Here is a 19343-nt window from a genome sequence, read left to right as displayed (position 1 = left end):
TATAAGAACTATAATATTATATAAATAACATATAAACAGTAAACTATAAGTATAATGTTTATTTTATTTGAAGAAAACTTACAAGTACCTACAGTAAAAAACACTTGTTCATTGAGACTACTTCAAAGTGTTCTTTCATGGACTAAAAATGTGCTAAAATAGCAAACTATGAGAATACTTATAAGTTCACTTGTAGTATAGTCGCAGTACAAACAAAAACACAGTTGTTTGTGTAGGCTACTTAAACCTACTGTAACACAAGTATACTTTTAAAAACAAAAAAGTAGGCCACTTAAGTCCTAAGTAGTTTTGAAATAGATATAGGGAGGCTCGGAGATGATGTATCTTTGTATGCAAAACCTGGAAGTTAGTTAGCATTTTAGGACTTCCGGTTCCTTCTCTCCAAAGTCTATGGGGTTTTTTAATGGGTTTTTCGTAAATCGCCCGAAATAAGGTCTGTGGTTAACAAGACCTCTAAATATATTCATATTTTATTCTATGACATAAAACACACCAATTATAACCCGCTTGTGATTATTTCAAAGCCTTACTGTGTCTTAAAAACGGCGGTTGCAAACAACTTGCTAAAAGGGACAAATTCCTTTGGACGGGACAGTAGACGTCACGGATATAAAGCTCACAAATAATGCAACATGGGCACAAATCTCTTAAAACGTATAAACAGATTAATTCACGGAGTAATTTCTCACCAGGGAACCCGTTTTTAATCAAATTTGAAAAAAATGTTGGAGGCTTTGTGGTGGTGACGTTGATTTATAGCGACCTCCAGTGAAGTCTGTTGATAGCATTGTGTTAGCTGTTTACTTATGCCGATTGTATTTCGACTTCAAAAGTAACATATGTGTTGTCAACTTGTAAAAATTATCTTGATAGACAAAACGTGTAAGTGTCATAACCCTTTGTAAAACATAGAGCTTATTTTTTGCGATTTTCAAAAAGTCTTATGGGAAAAAGCTTAGGGTTTAGATCGAGGGAACCGTTGCGCCGCTAACTTCAGGGTTGGCATACAAATACACGTAATCTCTTTGGCTTCCAATAGAGGGTATGGACGTGTCGTCACTTAACCACGTGAGCAACCCGGAGCGTGCTCTCCTGGGTGGCAAAACACTCCACAAAATGACTGCTTACAATATAAGGAAACGCAATTTCGCGCAACATTTCTGTGTTCAGGAGCACCTGATTCCTTTGTAAGTCGTAGAGAGGACGTAAGGATCACAGTCTAGTCCAGCTGCTTGTTATTTCAGCAAATAATTGCGTGTTTTAGTCCCGGTTTCTCCCATTCTCCTCAGCCGTTTGCTGCGCGTTTTACCACTTAAGGCAACGTGTCCTGGCGTGTTAACGTGGGAAGTGACGTCAATGCATACCCTCTATAGACCATGTCGGCACACGATCCGGGATGACTTCAAGATCCGTTTCCCTACACTATTGGCATGCGATGAAACACTTTGCGGCAATAAGGCGGCACAACTGGGGGCCTATTTTTGTAGGCTACATTGTGTTTTTCATTTAACAGTTCACGGCGGGTCTATTTTGATGTTTTTTTCAGTATTGTCAAAGACGGGTTGTGTCATTTTTTTATTAAAAGCTGCTAATATTAGTCAACTTTAAATTGAGTGATTTTGTATTCGTAGGGATCTATATGTAACGGAGGCAAGCTAGAGAAGTGCTGTGCAGTATTAAACCTAACTCCCCGGCCTCAAGGACGCTCTAGACCGATCCGGTTCGAGGCCTGCTTAGAGCGATGCGGAGCGTTCCGGATACATATATAGACTAATAAATCTATCTAAATAATAATTGGCATTGATTTAATTTGAGTCAAGGGGAGAAATAAAGCTGAATGTGTCCAAAATACCCAGCTGAGATATTTATCATAATATCACAAAATAAATGATTAAAAATGTTTTCTACTTTTCTATTGTGTTACGAAATCATTGTTGAGTTTAATTTTAATTTTATAGCTATTCTTAACTGTGATGATTATTCATACTAAGATTTTTTTCAATTAATTGGTTCACTTGACATGTAGAGGTGGCAATTTGAACCTTTATTAAAGGGCAAACTTCTCTTTGCTTTTCTGCGTGGAACAGATTATGCAGTGTAGTAAAGCTTTCCTGTAGCTCAGGGGTAAGAGCATTGCAGGTTGTGGGTTCGATCCCAGGGGATTGCATATGCCTAAGTATAAATGTATAGGTTACTGCAATGTAAGTTGCTTTGCATAAATGTAAATGTAACTTGTCGCAAAACAGAATTACCAATTGTGCATGCGCGTTTTCTACTACGTCATTATGCGCATGCGCGGATGGATCGTGCAGGCATCCCGGATCGTGTACCGACAGACCAATTTGGAATCTACATCTGGGTTACGTCACTGCCAGCTGCAAAAAATAGTGGAAACAAAGCAGCAATGAGTGAAACGGAGGAGACAATTCAGACAATTGTTGAACGTCAGAATAGGAATTGCAAAAGTTATGGTATTATTTCCTTTGGAATACAGTGGTTGAATATGCCATTTCAAACGAACAAGTCATTAAACGAACATGAAGGACTGACGAAATCATCCGGATCTGTCTTTATCTTATTTCAATTAAGGTTTTCTATTATCTTTCGAACTATTTTGTACGCCGTATCCATGTAATTCTCTAGTCTAGGCTATCTCGTCAGGGTTTTTTCTGCAACCAAGATGAGCGCACAACCCAAATGTTTACAAATATATGCTTATAATTAGCCTATTTGACATTGATATTAGTATCAACTTTGTGAACTTACTTATACTTACTAAACTGAGATCGTACATATTTTTGCAAGGGTCGAAAGATAGAGAGAGAGGCCCTGCTGAGAAAAATCACCCTTGATTAGTTAAAACTAAACTAGTTCAGCTGATGACCAGTTTAAATCCATCATTGCTAACTGGTTTAATGGTCAGGGAATGACAACACTTGGTGGTGAAGACACGTTTAAAATTGAAAGTAAAAAAATAATTTCCTATTTCAGAATCCCAACCATTCAGGCGTTCTGTTGATCACTGGTCACGTACAAAGAATAGCAACACGACCATTGTCTTTCAGGATTCAAGAAAGACGAGAAGAGCACATACACATTAATTTAAACAGAAGATGGGTGTGTACTGTTGTATTAAATTACGTCAATGATGTCTGTTGTTGGATATCAGAGATATGATATCAGAACACCCACATCTGACATTGAAACGCTGCAGAGGATTCTGAAGTTTTCCACTTGAAAAAGAAGTCGTCATGCTTTGGTTTGGAGCTTTGCCGTCCTCAGATGAGTTTTATGGCATCGGTCCCTGTATAATAAAAGAGACATTTTCATTACATGCCGTCCTCTCGTGTCTAACCATCTCTCACAGGGTCACAAGCCACCAGCAAATTCATTATACAAATGCCCCTTTCAAATGTGTTGAAAAATGCTTAAACCCAAGTGTGTCTCTGGATCAGATCCCAGATCAGCGAGAATTGCAAACAAACATTTTGAAACGCCTAATCAGCAATAACAACAGAATATGACACGATGTCGGTCTTCTCACTTTTTTCCCCTTGAGTTATTTTCAGCATTGAATTTGCTTATAAGTTTTCATGTGTTACAAAAACGTTAATTTATCTCAGTTTTGCTTCCGGTTCCTGTTCCCGCCGGCGGCTAGTTTGTATCCTCACAGTTACACTTGGTCTTAATATTAGTGTATTTTATTATCGTTACCTATCACTTTCGTTGCTAAATTATTTTTCTTTAAGATTCTAAATCAAAATTGATTGTTGACTTAAAGCCTTAGCACAGCAATAGCTTGCATTCTGTTTACACTGTGGAATATCATCTTGCCTAGTTTGTCTTGTGTGCTAACTGTTTCTCTCTTTAAGCGTAATCTTCGTTGAATGCTTTTCAACGATAAGATTACGAAGATCTACAGAGAGTTCTTTGCTTTTACCAATCATGAAGTCTTTCCTGTGCGCCTCCTAGGTAATGAGAAGCCTTTTAGGCCATCAATTAGGAAGCAGCTGATATCAATTAGTACTGATAGGGGGCAGGGTTTCTCTCTCAATACTGACAGATTTCAGGTGATCTCCTGGCTTTCTATGACATTTTGCACCTTGTTACCTTCATGTGTTCAATACTTATTCCCCGTGTCATTTCACTTTATTTATTATGACTGAACTTGTATACTTAAATGTTCTGATTTCTTTGTATGAATTCAACATTTGGCTTGATGGCTACATCTGGTGGAAATTTTGTGTCAATAGCCCACTTAGAAATCCCCTTACTGATAAAAATGCTGATGTGTCAAATACTTATTTCCCCCGCTGTATATACTATGATTCATCGAGCAACCTTGGTAAGTCAGAATTACTCTTCAAACCCGGTGAGTTATGGCTTCTATTTTTATTATTGTTCCTTGCACCTCATGTCATAATTTTAGCTTAGCCTTCTCTGTCAGCTGCGAGGGTTTTACATGCGATAAATGCAGGGAAATAGTTAGGCTGACGGACAAGATCTTGGAATTAGAGTCTCGCATCCAATCTTTATTTGAGGATAGTAAGAGTGTAAGGACCGTAGAAAACAATCTGGATGGGAGCAAGGTTAGAGCACACAGCTCGGTTCCGGTTGAAAATCCCCCGCAGCTGGGAAAGCTTGTGACTATGAGATGGCATAGTCGCAGGAAAAAACATCACTCAACCGTTCAGTTTAAAGTGACGCACCAACTGAGAAACCTGCTGAAAGTGCCCTATCGGTGATTCTATTTTCCGGAACATTAAAGTCTGAGTGGTAACTGCAGAAAAGTTTTTATAAATAACTGGAAGAGTTTTGAGGGCAGACCTGACCTGTTGAAACAAGATGGTCTCCATCCCTCCTGGGATGGGGCTTCCCTTCTGTCTAGAAATATGGCACAAAGTCTTAATAATACTGAAACTTGACTCTCTAGGGCCCAGGTCAGGGAGCAGACAGAATGGTTTAACCAACTGTCTGCTTGCTGTCTCACATCGCAGAATACACAAAATGTACAACATGTAAAAATCTCTTCTCCCAAACATCATAAAATAGAGACTGTGTCTGTCCCCCGGATTAGAAAACATAAGATAATGCGCAAACCTCTTGAAAGTTATTTAACAAACGTTAAACAAATCAAACATGAACAAAATACAGATAATCAACTGTTATGACTCGGATTGCTAAATATTAGATCTCTCTCTAATGAAGCACTTTTTGTTGATATGATAACCGATCATAAAATAGACATGCTCTGTTTGACAGAAACATGGCTAAAACAAGATGAATATATTACTTTAAATGACTCTGTCCCCCAAGATTGTTATTATAAACACGAGCCTTGTCTAAAAGGCAGAGGGGGAGATGTCGCTGCACTTTACAAGAATTCCTTTCTCACCTCTCAGAAGTCTAATTTTAAATAGAATTATTTTGAAGTCATGGTACTTCATGTATCAAAACCTAATACTAAGGACAAAACATTTTAAAAATTTATTCTAGCTATTGTATATAGCCGTCAAGGGCACCACACAGATTTTATAAAATAATTTGGTGGGTTCTTATCAGAACTAGTACTGGCCGCAGATAGAGTCCTTGTCAATGGTGACTTTAACATTCATGTTTATAATGATACAGATGCCGTAGAAATGGCCTTCAAAGACACTCTTAACTCCATGGGCATTAGTCAGGATGCACTCACCTTCGTAATCATACTTAAGATTAAATACTATCTTACGGTATAAATGTGGACAACGTAAAAATCCTACAGCAGAGTGAAGACATGTCAGATCATCATCTGATATTATGTTTACTTCACTGCCCTACGGCTGCAAATCGAACTCCATGATACAAATATGGTAGAAGAACTACCAAAGATGCGTTTCTCGATAATCTGCCTGAATTGTCTCAAATCTTTAGCATGAAAAATAATGGTGAAGATCTTGACATTACTATTGAAAAATTTAACTCCACCTTCTGGGGAACACTGGACACAGTTGCTCCTCTGTGTTTAAAGAAGATTAAAAAAGGCAGCCAATACAATGGTATAATGAACACACTCCGGCTCTAAAGAAAGCGACCCTAAAAATGGTGCGCACCTTTAAGAAAACTAATTTAGAGGTGTTTCGTACAGCATGGAAGGATAGTACTCGAAAATATTGGAAATCCATAAAAACATCTAAATCCGCCTACTTTTCATCGCTAATAGAAGAAATCCAGTACAACCCTAGGTTTTCATTTAACACAGTGGCTTAATTAACAAAAAAATATGTCGTCAGCTACTTCAGATTCTGGATATCAGCATAACAGTGATGAATTTATGAACTACTTCACAAGAAAAATCCTAGATATTAGAGAAAAATCATAACAATTGCAACCAGAAGTGAAACCCGCTGAACAAACTAACTACAGCACCCCTATGGAGAAATTGCAATTATTTTCTACCGTAGATCACAATGAACTGTCTAAAATCATTAGATCATCTAAATCAACAACATGCATGCTAGACCCTTTACCTACACTCAAAAAAAATTTTGATGCTGTCTGTTCAATTTACTTAACTTGCTTAAGTTAAAGCAACACAACTTTTGGAAAATATGGTTACAACATGATTGTTTTATGTTTAGTCATATAACTGAATCCATGCATGTTGGGACAACATAAAGGAGTTGTGTTGTGTTAACATAAAATAGTTATAATAGGGCAGAGGACTTATATTTCCCAGCATGCTTTGCGTACACTGCATTTTGAGAGCTATTTTCTTAAATAAGTGTTTTATATCGTGCATTTTTCAGTAAAAATAAACACTTGTTAGTGTTTAATGTTCATTTATCTTAAAAGTTTTAAAGAGTTAGTTATATTTTTGAGTTTGGTTTTTACCCTTGTTCAGAAAAGTGTTGCCTTTGGTTAGGTTGGCAGTTATTCTTGTTGGAATTTTTTTTTAATGTACATGCCTTTGATATTGAAAAGTAAAGGTAGTCTTTAGAGATTACACAAGTTATTCTTGTTGGAAAATGTTGTAAAAGTTATTGAAATTATTGAATAAATTCATTGAATAAACAGGAACTGAATGAAACTGTAGAATTTATTTTGGTTGAACGTAAAAATATAAATTTTAGGATAACTGAAGTTAATTAACTCAATAGTTTAAAACAAAACAAAGCCTGTTAAATTGATTCAACTAAACAACATTGCTTTTACCTTAAGCAATTAACTTACATTTACTGAAATAAAAAATGTTATTTAATTTCAATGTAATCCAGTTACGTGCAACCAGTTGACATAAAAAAGTTAAATTAGTCCAACATATTATTTTTTTGAGTGTGCAAAACTAATTAAAGAAATGCTCCCAGATATTATAGATCCTCTTCTTAGTATTATTAACTCATCTCTGACATTAGGGCATGTGCCTTTAGCATATAAGGTGGCTGTCATAAGGCCCCTTGTCAAAAAAAAACAACTCGATCCTAGGGAACTAGGGAATTTCAGACCTTTCATATCTAAAGTTCTGGAAAAAGTAGTTTCAACTCCATTATGCTCCTTTCTCCAAAGGAATGACATTAATGAAGAATTCCAGTCTGGATTTACAGCATGTCACAGTACAGAGACTGCTTTGATCAGAGTTACAAATGATCTGCTTTTTGCATCTGACCGAGGTTGTATTTCGTTATTGGTGCTGCTAGACCTTGGTGATGCATTTCACACCACTGACCACGGCACACTCCTACATTGACTCGAAAATGATGTTGGCAATGCAATGGAATAGCATTGAAATGGTTTAAGTCTAATTTATCTGACTGTTTTCAATTTGTAGCAATAAACAATGAGGTGTCACGCAGATCGCAAGTCCAGTACGGTGTACCACTGTGCTCAGTCTTAGGGCAGCTCGAGTTCTTACAAATGCAAAAAGTATCAGCATATTAGCCCGGTTCTGTCAACCTTGCACTGGTTACCTATAATGCAACGCAGTTACTTTAAGATCTTGCTTATTACCTATAAAGTCTTACCCGGTTTAGCTCTGCAGTATTTGAGTGAACTTCTATTGTATTAAAGTCCCTCACGTGCATTACACTCTCAGCCATCCTGTAAGTTGGTAATACCTAGAATTTCAAAATTAAGTGCAGTTAGTAGATCCTTTTCCTATCTAGCGCCTAAACTTTGGAAAAGTCTTACCTGCACTGTCTGGGAGGCAGACACACTCTGTCAGTTTAAATCAAGACAAAAGACACATATTTTTAATTTTGCATACACTACACTTCCATAATATAAATCCTCAGAGGGTTTCGGCTGCATTTTTTAGATCAACGGGAACCAGGAACACTTCCAACAAATACTGATGTACTTGTTGCATCAAAGAGTGCAGAACAGTACTCTACTCTCAGCCAGTCTTGTCTCTTTGTTCCAAGGTTACCGCAGGCTGCAATTCATGCCCAGATCTGATGGCAGTGTGGAGAATGGGAAGCGGTGACCTGACAAGAGCTAAGAGGATAGAGCTGGATAAAGGACACGCCGAGCTGACATGACTTCGCTACAAAATTTCAAATGCTATTAGAGTATTATTGATAATCTTAAATCTATAATTTACCTTATTAGTAAGTTTATTTAAAAAAAAAAATTTAGTCTTGTCGTACAAGCACGATCCAGCTTGTGCAGAGGCAGCAGCTTTTGCCAGAGGGGAACTGGAATCCCCTGGTTGGGCCTGGTTTCTCCTGGGGCTTTTTTTCTCGATTGGAGTTTTAGGTTCCTTCGCAACCGTTTGCATACTTTTTTGCACTATTTGCCTGGCTGAGGTGCCTGCTTTAGATTTTAGAAGTTTTACATAATTAATATTGCATATAGAAATGTATAGTCTGTTTAATATTTGACCTGTGTTTCTCTCTCCTATATCTTAATTGTGTGCTTTCACTATGTGTGTGTGTGTTTGTGTGTCCGTGCGTCCGTGCGTATGTGTGGAGCGTTTGTATGTGTTTATGTCTGTCGACTGTGTTTTTACCTTTTTCTTGTTTTTACAGGCATATGACTTTAGTTGTTTTGCTTATAGTCAATATGTCTCATCTACAGCTGCTTTGTAACAATGAAAATTGTAAAAAGCGCTATATTAAATAAAGTTGAGTTGAGCTCCTCGCAGTCTAAAGCCAAGACTGGTCTCATTTCACCATCTGATTTATTGGTGCCATTTATATTACGCTCAGTTTGGCTGGACGTTAAGAGCAACAAATTTCATCAAGCGAGAGTTTACTGATGCCGCAATGTCTTTATCAAGACCACACTCATGCCGTCGCATCGACTTGGAAAGTTTTTTAATAGCTGCAGAGAAAAAACCATTGACTTCACTGCTGAACTTAACATTCATCAAAGATTGGTCAAGTCTGCAATCAAAAGTACATACTATTGATCACAATATGAACTCAAACATTTCTCATAAAATGTACTCAAATCCAGATTATTTGACCCATACAAATCTACATTAATTTTACACCCTTCAGACTCTTCATGCATTTCAACCATTGTTTCTCTTTTTATTTCTAAAATCAGACGAAATTCATGGAGAAAATTTGAGAAATTATCTAAAGGGATAGCTGACGTTCAGATGTCTGTGATCCATCATTTGCTCTAGTCTCAAACGACACACAAAGACCACCCACTGACTGTCTCAGACTCTTACTCATAATTTATAAAAAAAGTGCATTCAAGTGTGCTATTTGTTTACTTCTTTAAAACTTTTAAATTAAGAAAGTAAACTTTCAGACAGCCTTATGCTGTATGTACTGTACTTCTCAGAAATCTCCTTAAAATAAGTTAAGAGGTTATAAAACATGAGAAAATGTATACTTCACAGTATAAAAACTAGTAGTTTACTAAGAATAAACATACTTAAAAGTGTACTTTCATAAACCAAAAAATGTGCTACAAGTATTGAACAAGTATGAACAACTATTTAGGTACTAAACGTTTATACAGGCCCTCTATAAAACACAAAAGTATATTTTTTGAAACAAATTAGGATATTTACTCCCAAGTAGTACTGAAATATATCACTTAGAAGTATACTAGTACATTTTTTTTAATATATTTCTTTAGTAAACATGCAAAAACAGAACAGTCTGTGATCGGTCAATTCACATGTCAAATCAGAGTATGTGGTGTGTAGGTGGTTGATGGGCAGATTAAACTGAGGCTTAATGCAACATTGTGGCTACATCATCTGTTAAAAATGCCAGAACGTCTAAGCACTCGCAGACACATGTCATTGTCCACCTACCTGAAAGACAAACTGTCTGGTGCACATTTACATTTAATTTATGGTTGTTTCTAAATTATATTTAGAATGAATAACCAAATCCGATTGGCATCATAGGTGCGATATTTCACTCAAAAATCCAAATTCGGTCATAATTTTTTAACCCTGATGTGTATATAAACCGATGTATGAGTCTTACTTGTGTGAAACACAAGTGGTTTTCACACAATGGAAGTCAATGGGTTCGGTGTTGTGCGGTTATTAAAATTCTTCAAAATATCTTCTTTTGTGTTGTGAAGAAGAAAGAAACTCATACAGGTTTGGAAGGACATGAGGGGGGGAAATGATGACGGAGTTTTAATGTGGTGGTCCAGATGATTATGAGGAATATGATGTCACACAGAAAATATTTGCCATTTTCTCAGATGTTTCTCATGACAGAAATAAAAACAGACACAAATGAGACCACTGCTAACATACAGTTATAGTGCAGAGAGCCATGAAAATGAATGAAAATAACATGGACAGATTTGATTTTTGATTGCAGATGTGTCGGCAAATCTGAGCACATTCTTGAGAGTTCTGAAGCTCTATGAGATTCAAGAGACAACCGAGGAGGAAAAACATCTGATATGTAATCAGATGTTTTTTTGTTTTGCTTTCAGGCTTCAGATGACAGCAACTGGACATGTTTGTCACGAGCTGCTTCAGGACTCTCTACATCAGTTTAACATCAGACACGGTTTCAGAAAGAAACTCTTCAGGCACCAACCCGTGGGCGTTCTATGTAAACACACATTTGGGTGACGCTGCCCGTAACGGTGTGCACGCTCGCAACACCTATATCCTGGTTTGTGTGCTGAAACCAGCTGTTCTGAGCAGCCAGACGGTGGGTGGCCCTCATTGTAAATAGCGTCTAAAAGCGCTTGTGTTTATGTGACCATCACAGATACTGAGGAGCTCCACTCGTTCGGTCAGGCCTTGAGCCAAGAGGTTTCTATAATGAAAACCAGATACAACACACAAGAGTGCAGAGACACATACCATCCACCAGAGGACCATCATCATTCACATCGCAACAGACTGAAATCACTTCCTTTTGCCCATAACCATATTCACAAAAACATTCCATTTTAACTTCAACACACCAGGAATGTAAAATGTAACATCAGTGATCTTACAGACACACAACAGGAACTAACAAGAAACAAAACATTACTCTTGCTCAGATTTAGTGTTAACAATTTAACCAAACCTTGAACTCTAATTATTAAACTGTGGTGTATAAAACAGACATGTTTTTTTTCCATTTCTAAGCAATCATTTTAGATTCATGATATTTGCCTGACAGGTGTCAAAAATGAAGGAGTGTAGAATGCCCAAAATGTTATTTGTTTTTAGTTTACTTTACTTCAATAGTGGGTGTGGCACTGACTCTCTTAAAGGAACAATTCACCCAAAAAAGAAAATTCTGTCATCATTTACTTGTCCTCGAGTTGATTCAAATCAGTATAAATGTCTTTGTTCCAATGAACGCAGAGAAAGATATTTGAAAGATTCCTTGTAACCAAACAGTTCTTGGCCACCATTGACTCCCATAGTAGGACAAATGACAATGGCAGTCAAAAGTGCCCAAGGACTGTTTGCTGTCCTAAATTCTTCAAAATAACAGAACAAAGACATTTAAAAAGCAACTTTTCCTATTGTGGTAGTTAATGGTGACCATCCTTCCAAATATTTTTCTCGAAGGTGAGAAAAGGATGACAGAATTTTGGGGTGAACTGTTCCTTTAACAAGAAAATTTAATAAATCTCAATATCCCAGAGTCATATCAAGAGACAATATGATAGACCTTATTACACGGCTTGTTGGAATGCTTGATTCTGATTGGCCAGTCGCGACATTTGAAGGTTCATTATTTGAAGATAACTACCTCTCAGAACTAATAACACACTGTAACCCGCACACAGCAAATCATTTTGACTGTTTTTTTGACAAATTAAATATAAATATGTCTTTTAATAACAAAAGTGACATTCTATTGACATATGATTAAGCCAAATTGCTTGTTTGTGACATTTGAACGTCGTTTCGAACCTTAAAACAGAATGCAAAGGTCTGCATTCTGTAAAAATGAACTCATCAAATATTTCAAATTCACATTTCGTGTTTAGTTTTTTTCTCATATGGCAAGTAGTCGTGTATGAAGCGGGATATTGTACAAGCAGCCAGCTGTTATCACAAAATAAGTCCCTTCAGTGTCCCCTTCGCATCGGGTCCTGTTCACACAGTCAGGGCTTATTTCTGTGATAACAACCCGCTGCCTATACATTATCCCTTACTTAGCAACCATCCAGAAAAATCCCAGACACCATTCAGAAAACCCTGGCAACCACACAGAAAAACCCAGCAACCACACAGAAAAGCCTGGCAACCACCCAGACAACCATAGACACCATTACAACACTCTCAAGCCACCACCCAGGACGGGATGTGGTGATGAATTTTCAACTTCTCACAATTTTTCTTCAGTTATTCTTTTAATTTAACTGATGCAGACAATACCCACATTAAAGAGTAGTATACTTTAGTATTTAGTTACAGATACTATATTGTTTATGAATTTTATCGTGGTTAAAACTATAATATACCTAAATATGTGATACAATTTATCATCACTACAGTTTACTATGGTAAATATGAAAGTATGCTACAGTATTTCCTGCACTTTATCAATTCATTAGAGTCAAAACTACAGAACAAAGTGTAGTGCTGTAGTTTGTAGTTGTAGTTGTAGTTTTAGTTGTAGTTGTAGTTCTGTAGTTATTCATATATATATATGAATGGTTCTGTATCCTGTGTTAGGTTATATGAGACCAGTTCTCTTTTTTGATTGCACTTATGCTTTTGTTGTACTTTTGCTGTCCCATTTGCTTCCATTGCCTACTTCACCTGTAAGTCGATTTGGATAAAGGCGTCTGCTAAATGATTAAATGTAAATGTTAATGTAGTCATTCATAACTAAAATGTATTACAGTATTTACAGTTCACTATAGTCAATATTATACTTCAGTATTTAATACAGTTTGTCAATTCACTGTAGTTCATACTACAGAATACTGTTGTATATTTTAACAAAGTGTTCTATAATATACTACGGTTTCCTTTAATTAAGAACTGTTTACTAAAGTAAATACTAAGGGAAAGTACAGTTTTTGTTTCATTTATCAAATTCATTTATAAACAACAAATTTACATGAAATTCCGCACGCGCAGAAGAGCAGATATATTCTGTGAATCTGTGACAAATAAAACTTTCATTTATAGAATGCCCCAGATTCCAAAGCGATGAAGCACATGGCGCTCAACAATGGTTTTCCTTGCCCCAAAAACTGAAGCCCCAGTCAGGCACAAAGCTGATGTTGAGAAATAATGTGATGAAGGAGATTGCGAGTCTACCTGGAGGCCAAACAACAATGTTGGTAATCTGAGGAAGCCAGCGCAGCATATTGACATCATATTATCCTGAGGAGCAGATGGCAGAAATCATTCATGAGCACCGTTACATGTACTGAGACATTGTGTAGACTGTCTTCATTCTCTCATTCAATTCTGTCAGTCATGCTTCTGTCCACTGAGAAATACTAACATGGAATAAAAACATGGTGATGTTGGCAGGTTTAGGACCAAGAGAGTTTTTCCTTAAGCACAACATCAATTGTCTCGTTACAGACATGGAATTTGAGAAGTTAGCATATTTGAGAAATAAACACAGAAACCCATAAGGAAGACAAATCGCAGATGAGATTTCTTTAACATCTCAATTATTATGAAAATGAAAGCTTTGGAAAGTTTGCCTAAATCTCATCTGCGTCTTAAATGTGTCTGTCATTAGAGTTTCAGAAGAGATGTCAACAGTATGTCAAACTGATCTCAGATTTGTCAAGTCTGCAATCAAAAGTCAATATTATTGAAGATCTCAATATGAACTCATGAACATTTTTCATCAAAAACACTCAAATCCAGATTATTTGACCTCTACAATCTACATTCATTTACACCTCTAGACTCTTTAATAAGGATTAATACAATTACACTGTCATTTGTTTCTATTTCTTAACTTTTACAAATAAAGGAGCTTAAAAGGTTCTTCATAGTGATGCCATAGAATAACTATTTTTGGTTTCACAAAGAACCATTCAGACCAAAGTTCTTTAAAGAACCCTCTCTTTTTTACTTTTTCCTCAAGTTTTTTTCTTCAAGTTTCTTCAGATGTTGAAGGTTCTTTATGGAACCAAAAGGTGCTTCTATTGCATCAAATAACATTTTTAAGCAGCTTGTTTTTAAGAGTATAAAACTGGATGATACTTAAATGAGACACAACTAAGATCTCCATCAAATCTCATGAAATGCAACCATCGGGCAATACGTTTTTTCTCTAGGAACTGTTGCTCTTTCGAAGCTCAGCAGCGTTAATGGAGTTTCTCCTTATCAATCTTGTCTATGATGCTTCTCATAAAATTTCTTGAAGGAGTAGTTATTTCAAGATTTGCCCCCATTCACTTTCCAAAGTCATTTTTATTCCTACTATGGAAAATCAATGGGGGCCAATTTTGAAGTGAACTACTCCTCTAAGAGAAATAAATAAGACCAAATGAGACAACATTTCTGTCATGCAGTAAGCTATTAAAATGTATGTGCAGTATATCGCTGTTTGGTTAAAAAAAATTGTGGTCCTAGTTGAAACCTAGAGTATCTTGAGACGTTTTTCAAGAAGAGACACGTGTGATGCGATGTGAGACATTTAAGAGGCAAGAGACTTAAGCTTGCTATGCATGCAATGCCTCGGCTGACTTCCAAGGGGGCCTGAAGATGACCAAAATCTTAAAATTAAACCAAATGAGCATTGAAATACATACTAAAAATATATATATTTCTTGTTATATAGCCATTTTTATAATGAATACATATTTTTCCAGTTAATGTGAAGCTCTAAAATATTTTATTAGGTAGAAATGTTGAGGTTTTGTGAGTGGGACGGGGCCTTTGAATAATGTTTAATACAATGGGGCGCTGAAGTCAAAATGGTAGAGAACCCCTGGTCGAGAAGAAATAATGAAGAAACTACACCAGAGAGATAGACACAAACAAACCCCCATGTGAAGTTGTGTTCACTCACCCTGAGTTTCATCACTGAGCGTTTGGGAGAAGTTCCTTTGTAAATTAATACACATGTTGGCCTTCATCAAAGCGTGAATGTTACATTTGTCCGTTTACCTGTGTGTTTGTGTGTGTTTAGTTGTGTCGTTATGGTGATAAGAGAGATTCTCTACACTATACTAGAGGAGAGGGTCTTATGTTTTTCAGAGATGGGGGCTGTCCGTGTTTTCACCTGGCCATTCTGAGGATAGGGTGGAGGCCGGTGGCTCTTACTCTTTATGCATTCATGATTCTCTAGTTCTTCGTTAACTCTGATTATGGGGGTCCGGTGCGGCAGACAGGTTCCATTGAGTTCTCTCCCCGTCCGGTGAGACTCTGAGGTCTGTTGCGTGAATGCGTGAAAGTTATTCTCAGCTGTGACGGCCTGCTGATGAGGAGGATATAAGCTTGTGTGGTTTCTCATCACTGAAGGATTGTTCATAAGAAACAAATCCACAGAAATGGAGCCATGTGTGATGGAGGAATCAGAAGTCTCTGGTGATGATTCCTGATCTCTGGAAGCTACAGCAGCAGTCGGACTGCTCCGGTGACGTCCATCTTGGATGAAGCTGGTGGGTGGACTTGATACATCTTCACCGAGGTCAATGTCAGACGTCAGAACATCAATCTTTTGAACAACCTGCATAAACAAGAGTACACTTAATGTAAAGCTAGTCATGGAGTGGACGGTGATGGAAGCATCTGAAAAATGCTGGTGAATGTAATGGTCTGCAATAAAATGTAAACGTTACCAGGTTTGATGTCAATGACTTTGAATGTCTAACAAAACAAAACCCACACGTTTCAGAGAGGTGGGGCAAAGAGGAGATACAAACATGCACGGTATGTCGAAAATACAGCGTTTTTAACCTTGAATCGTCTATGCATTACCTCTAAAACAAACAATAATATTTGTTTTAGCCTTGTCATATGACCCCTTTAAAATCTGTGAATGAAAGCTGTCTCATTTTCTTCCGATTATGCTGAGCTTCTCGGCGACATACAGGATGACATTTTGAAAGAGAAGTCAGACATTTGAGTTGCAAGTTAAACCTTGAAAAAAACAATAAAATAATCTCAAGCAGTCCATTAAATATGAAGCTACAGAGCTTGTAGCCAAGATTTATTGGGAGTCTGGATGCATCCGTTGATTCATATCTAAATAATTAAATTAATGTCCTGCACAGTCCATTATTACTAATGCCAATCTATCTATATTGATTTTATGATCTCAGTGCTCTTTTATCAGACCTCTCTGAAGACTGACCGCTTCCACTTCCCAATATTTAATATTCCACTCCTCAATAAACTTTCAGAGAATATCAAAAATTTCCAATTGAATACGAAACAAGTGCGTTTCTAGTAGATGTGTGTTCTGGGTTCGTTGGATCATAAGATGTTTGCTGAGAACATACAGATATTCCCCTGACTGAGTGTCTCTAGAATCACCTCAAAAACGTCAAACCCCAAATCACTGACAGACTTCATTATCTCAACTCGAAGAGAAAAGTGTCTCCTACTTCAGCCTGTCTCCCACTCCCGACTATCCGTAATTGTACATCTTGGATTAAACAACTCATTTAAATACTCAGCAATCCAACCTCACCTCTTTCATCTCCAACTGGACCTGTTTGAGACCACCCAGTACTTCCTCGAGCTCGTTGACCACATGTTTGATCTGTTCCCGTACTGTTCCGTGGCTCTTCCTCCGGTTGCTTTCGCTCCCCTGAGATCTCCTTATGTCCTGCGCCGGTTCATTTGCCTTCGCCACCCTCGAGCGGCCCAGCTTGCCCGGGGGAACCTCGGTGGGAAAGAAAGCGCCCTGTCCAGAGTCCGTCCCATTACAGTGTGAATTCAGACCAGATTGTCTGCTCGTGTCAGGACCGTTGAACCCGTGTCGCTCCTGATGATTCTGGAAATATGCTTGTCTCCTTTGGCAGTGTCCGTTATAGGAAGGCGCACTATTATCGTCCTGTAGATCTCCTTGTTCGGAACCCCTGTAGTGCTGCTCTGAGACGTATGAAACCTCCCTGTAGTACAGCTGACCTCTGACCTTCGGGTGTGGATTTACACGGCATCCGTTGAAGGAGTGTTCTGGGTAATACCACCGCTGGATGCACCCGCAGTCTCTGCGTATCTCCCTCACACATGTGCAAGGGGCGTGCGGAGAGTCCAAATACGTATCCCACCTGACTGGCCTCACATCCCCCCAGGAGTAGAACGGACGGTGAGTTTCCTCTGCATGTACCTGCCGTGGCGATGACCCCGTCCTTTCCGGTCTGTAGTCGGCTATCCCCAAGTCCTTAGGGAATGGGAGCACGGCTGTCCGGTGAGCTATGCCATATGGGTCGTTCTGAGGCCGTACGCTTCCACGCTGAAGGCAAAGGTGGCAGGAGGGTGTTTTGAACGCACGCTGTCTCGATACCGCGTTGTCCGAGTGCATGCCAGTGTTAAAGGCGGCCGGAGGAAGGACTTAAAAAGCAACTGGTTTCCTCCTGGTTCTCTCTCCACCCAGGCCATCCACGGAGGCTGTTTTTCTCATCTACGCAGCTTCTTGCCTAGCGTCTGCCCCCCTTTATTGCTCTCTTGCACACACCGTTTCTCTCTTGCAACTTCCCCTCAACAACTTTTTTTTCTGCCTGTCTCACCCCCCCTTCCTTCCTCCTGCTTGGTTTTTCTGTCTTACTCTTGTTTTCCCACTTTCCCGCTCTTGTTGCTCTTTCTCCAGCGATGGGCCTCTTTTCTTTCCCTCCCTCCACTTTTTTTCCCTCCTTCTAAGTCTTTCACTCACTTGTGGTCTTACTTTACCGTTCCTCCTCCCCTTTCCTGCTCTACCTCTCTCAAAGCCTCTCTGTACCTCTCTCGCTTCTTCCCAGCTCTGCTTGTTCCCACTGCGTAAAAATGACTCGCTCACCCTTTCCCAAACACTTCCTCTCTTCACCTCCTCTCTCTCTTTTCTCGGGACTGGGGCTCGTAAAGCGTTGACAGACGCGAAGGCTCCGAGTAATTCCCAATCTTTTCTTCAGATCTTGAGCCTGGCTGCCACTCGGCAATTAAACACAGCCAGGATTCCACGCCGCCTGAGATGTGGTGGAGAGACAGAGAGAGAGAGAGAGAGAGAGAGAGTAGGTGGGGTTTGAGACGTTGCTGAAGCAGACAGGATCTAACATGAGAGAGTGATATGGAGGAAGAAAGAGAGAGAGAGAGAGAGAGAGAGAGAGAGCGAGAGAGAGGGGGGAAGGAAACAGAGACAGACTCCAGTAAAAGGGGATTTTCAGCATAATTTTTTCCCAACAAACCTGTGAGAGTAACTGTATGGATAAACTGAACGTACGCTCAAAACAAGACGTTTGTGTGTGTGTGTGTGTAAATCACTGTACTTGAGCCTTTACTTATCTGATTATGTCTATGTCAGCTGAGATACTGCCAGTAGATTTTGTTTCAACAAACAACACACTGCATGTTAACTTTTTTATCCACTAGCAAAATCCCTTTTTCTTTCAGTTTCTTTCACCGTTCAGTTTTGATTTCCCAAAGAATGGCCCCATGTTTGAGAATCATTGCTCTAAAGAACCATTTAGTCAAGAATCATTCCTTTCTGACCGTTTATTGTCTGTTGAATCTTTTGTCACTGTCTTGTTCAGTGAATGTTAAAGTTGCTTTATGGAACCACACAGTCCGTCCCAATAAAAAGAAAACTTTAAGGAACCCTTTTAACATCAATGGACAGCAAATAGAGACGTGTGCTCAAGTCTCCTGCTTGTCAGATGCTTTCTTCTCGAAAAAAAAAAACATACGAAATTTCCTTTAAATTTGTGTTAAATAGAAAATCACAAGTGACTTTATTGGTTGTGTTTGCTTAGCATCAATACAATTCAATCCAATAACT

The 19343-nt window shown here is 38.3% G+C and overlaps 1 protein-coding gene across 3 annotated transcripts; it reads right to left on the bottom strand.

Annotated features, from left to right (window-relative positions):
- Nucleotides 1-44: 44 nt before the first annotated feature.
- si:ch211-178n15.1 (uncharacterized) lies at nucleotides 45-18523 on the bottom strand. Of its 3 annotated transcripts, XM_056744580.1 has the most exons (4): nucleotides 17061-18523; nucleotides 15435-16094; nucleotides 3214-3325; nucleotides 45-2396 (listed from the first exon to the last, which is right to left on the bottom strand). In XM_056744580.1, the coding sequence occupies exons 1-2, from the start codon at nucleotides 17895-17897 to the stop codon at nucleotides 15585-15587; spliced, it is 1347 nt and encodes a 448-aa protein (XP_056600558.1). In that variant the 5' UTR covers nucleotides 17898-18523; the 3' UTR covers nucleotides 45-2396; nucleotides 3214-3325; nucleotides 15435-15584. The 3 variants fall into 3 exon arrangements, with proteins under 3 accessions (XP_056600558.1, XP_056600557.1, XP_056600559.1); XM_056744579.1 differs by having other exon boundaries at nucleotides 45-3325; XM_056744581.1 differs by lacking the exons at nucleotides 45-2396; nucleotides 3214-3325 and adding an exon at nucleotides 13123-13780.
- Nucleotides 18524-19343: the final 820 nt, after the last annotated feature.

The sequence above is a fragment of the Triplophysa dalaica genome, chromosome 3, assembly GCF_015846415.1.
Source record: "Triplophysa dalaica isolate WHDGS20190420 chromosome 3, ASM1584641v1, whole genome shotgun sequence".
Lineage (NCBI taxonomy): Eukaryota > Metazoa > Chordata > Actinopteri > Cypriniformes > Nemacheilidae > Triplophysa > Triplophysa dalaica.
The sequence above is the reverse complement of the archived record's forward strand: the minus strand, read 5'-3'. Positions and strand labels throughout refer to the sequence as shown.

Bases quoted from the DNA above. Each gene is read 5' to 3' on its own strand.
- si:ch211-178n15.1 (XM_056744579.1), bottom strand. From the start codon at position 17,897: ATGCACTCGGACAACGCGGTATCGAGACAGCGTGCGTTCAAAACACCC. The intron at 16,095-17,060 runs GTGAGGTTGGAT...TTGTTTATGCAG, and splicing joins TCCAGTTGGAGATGAAAGAG to GTTGTTCAAAAGATTGATGT.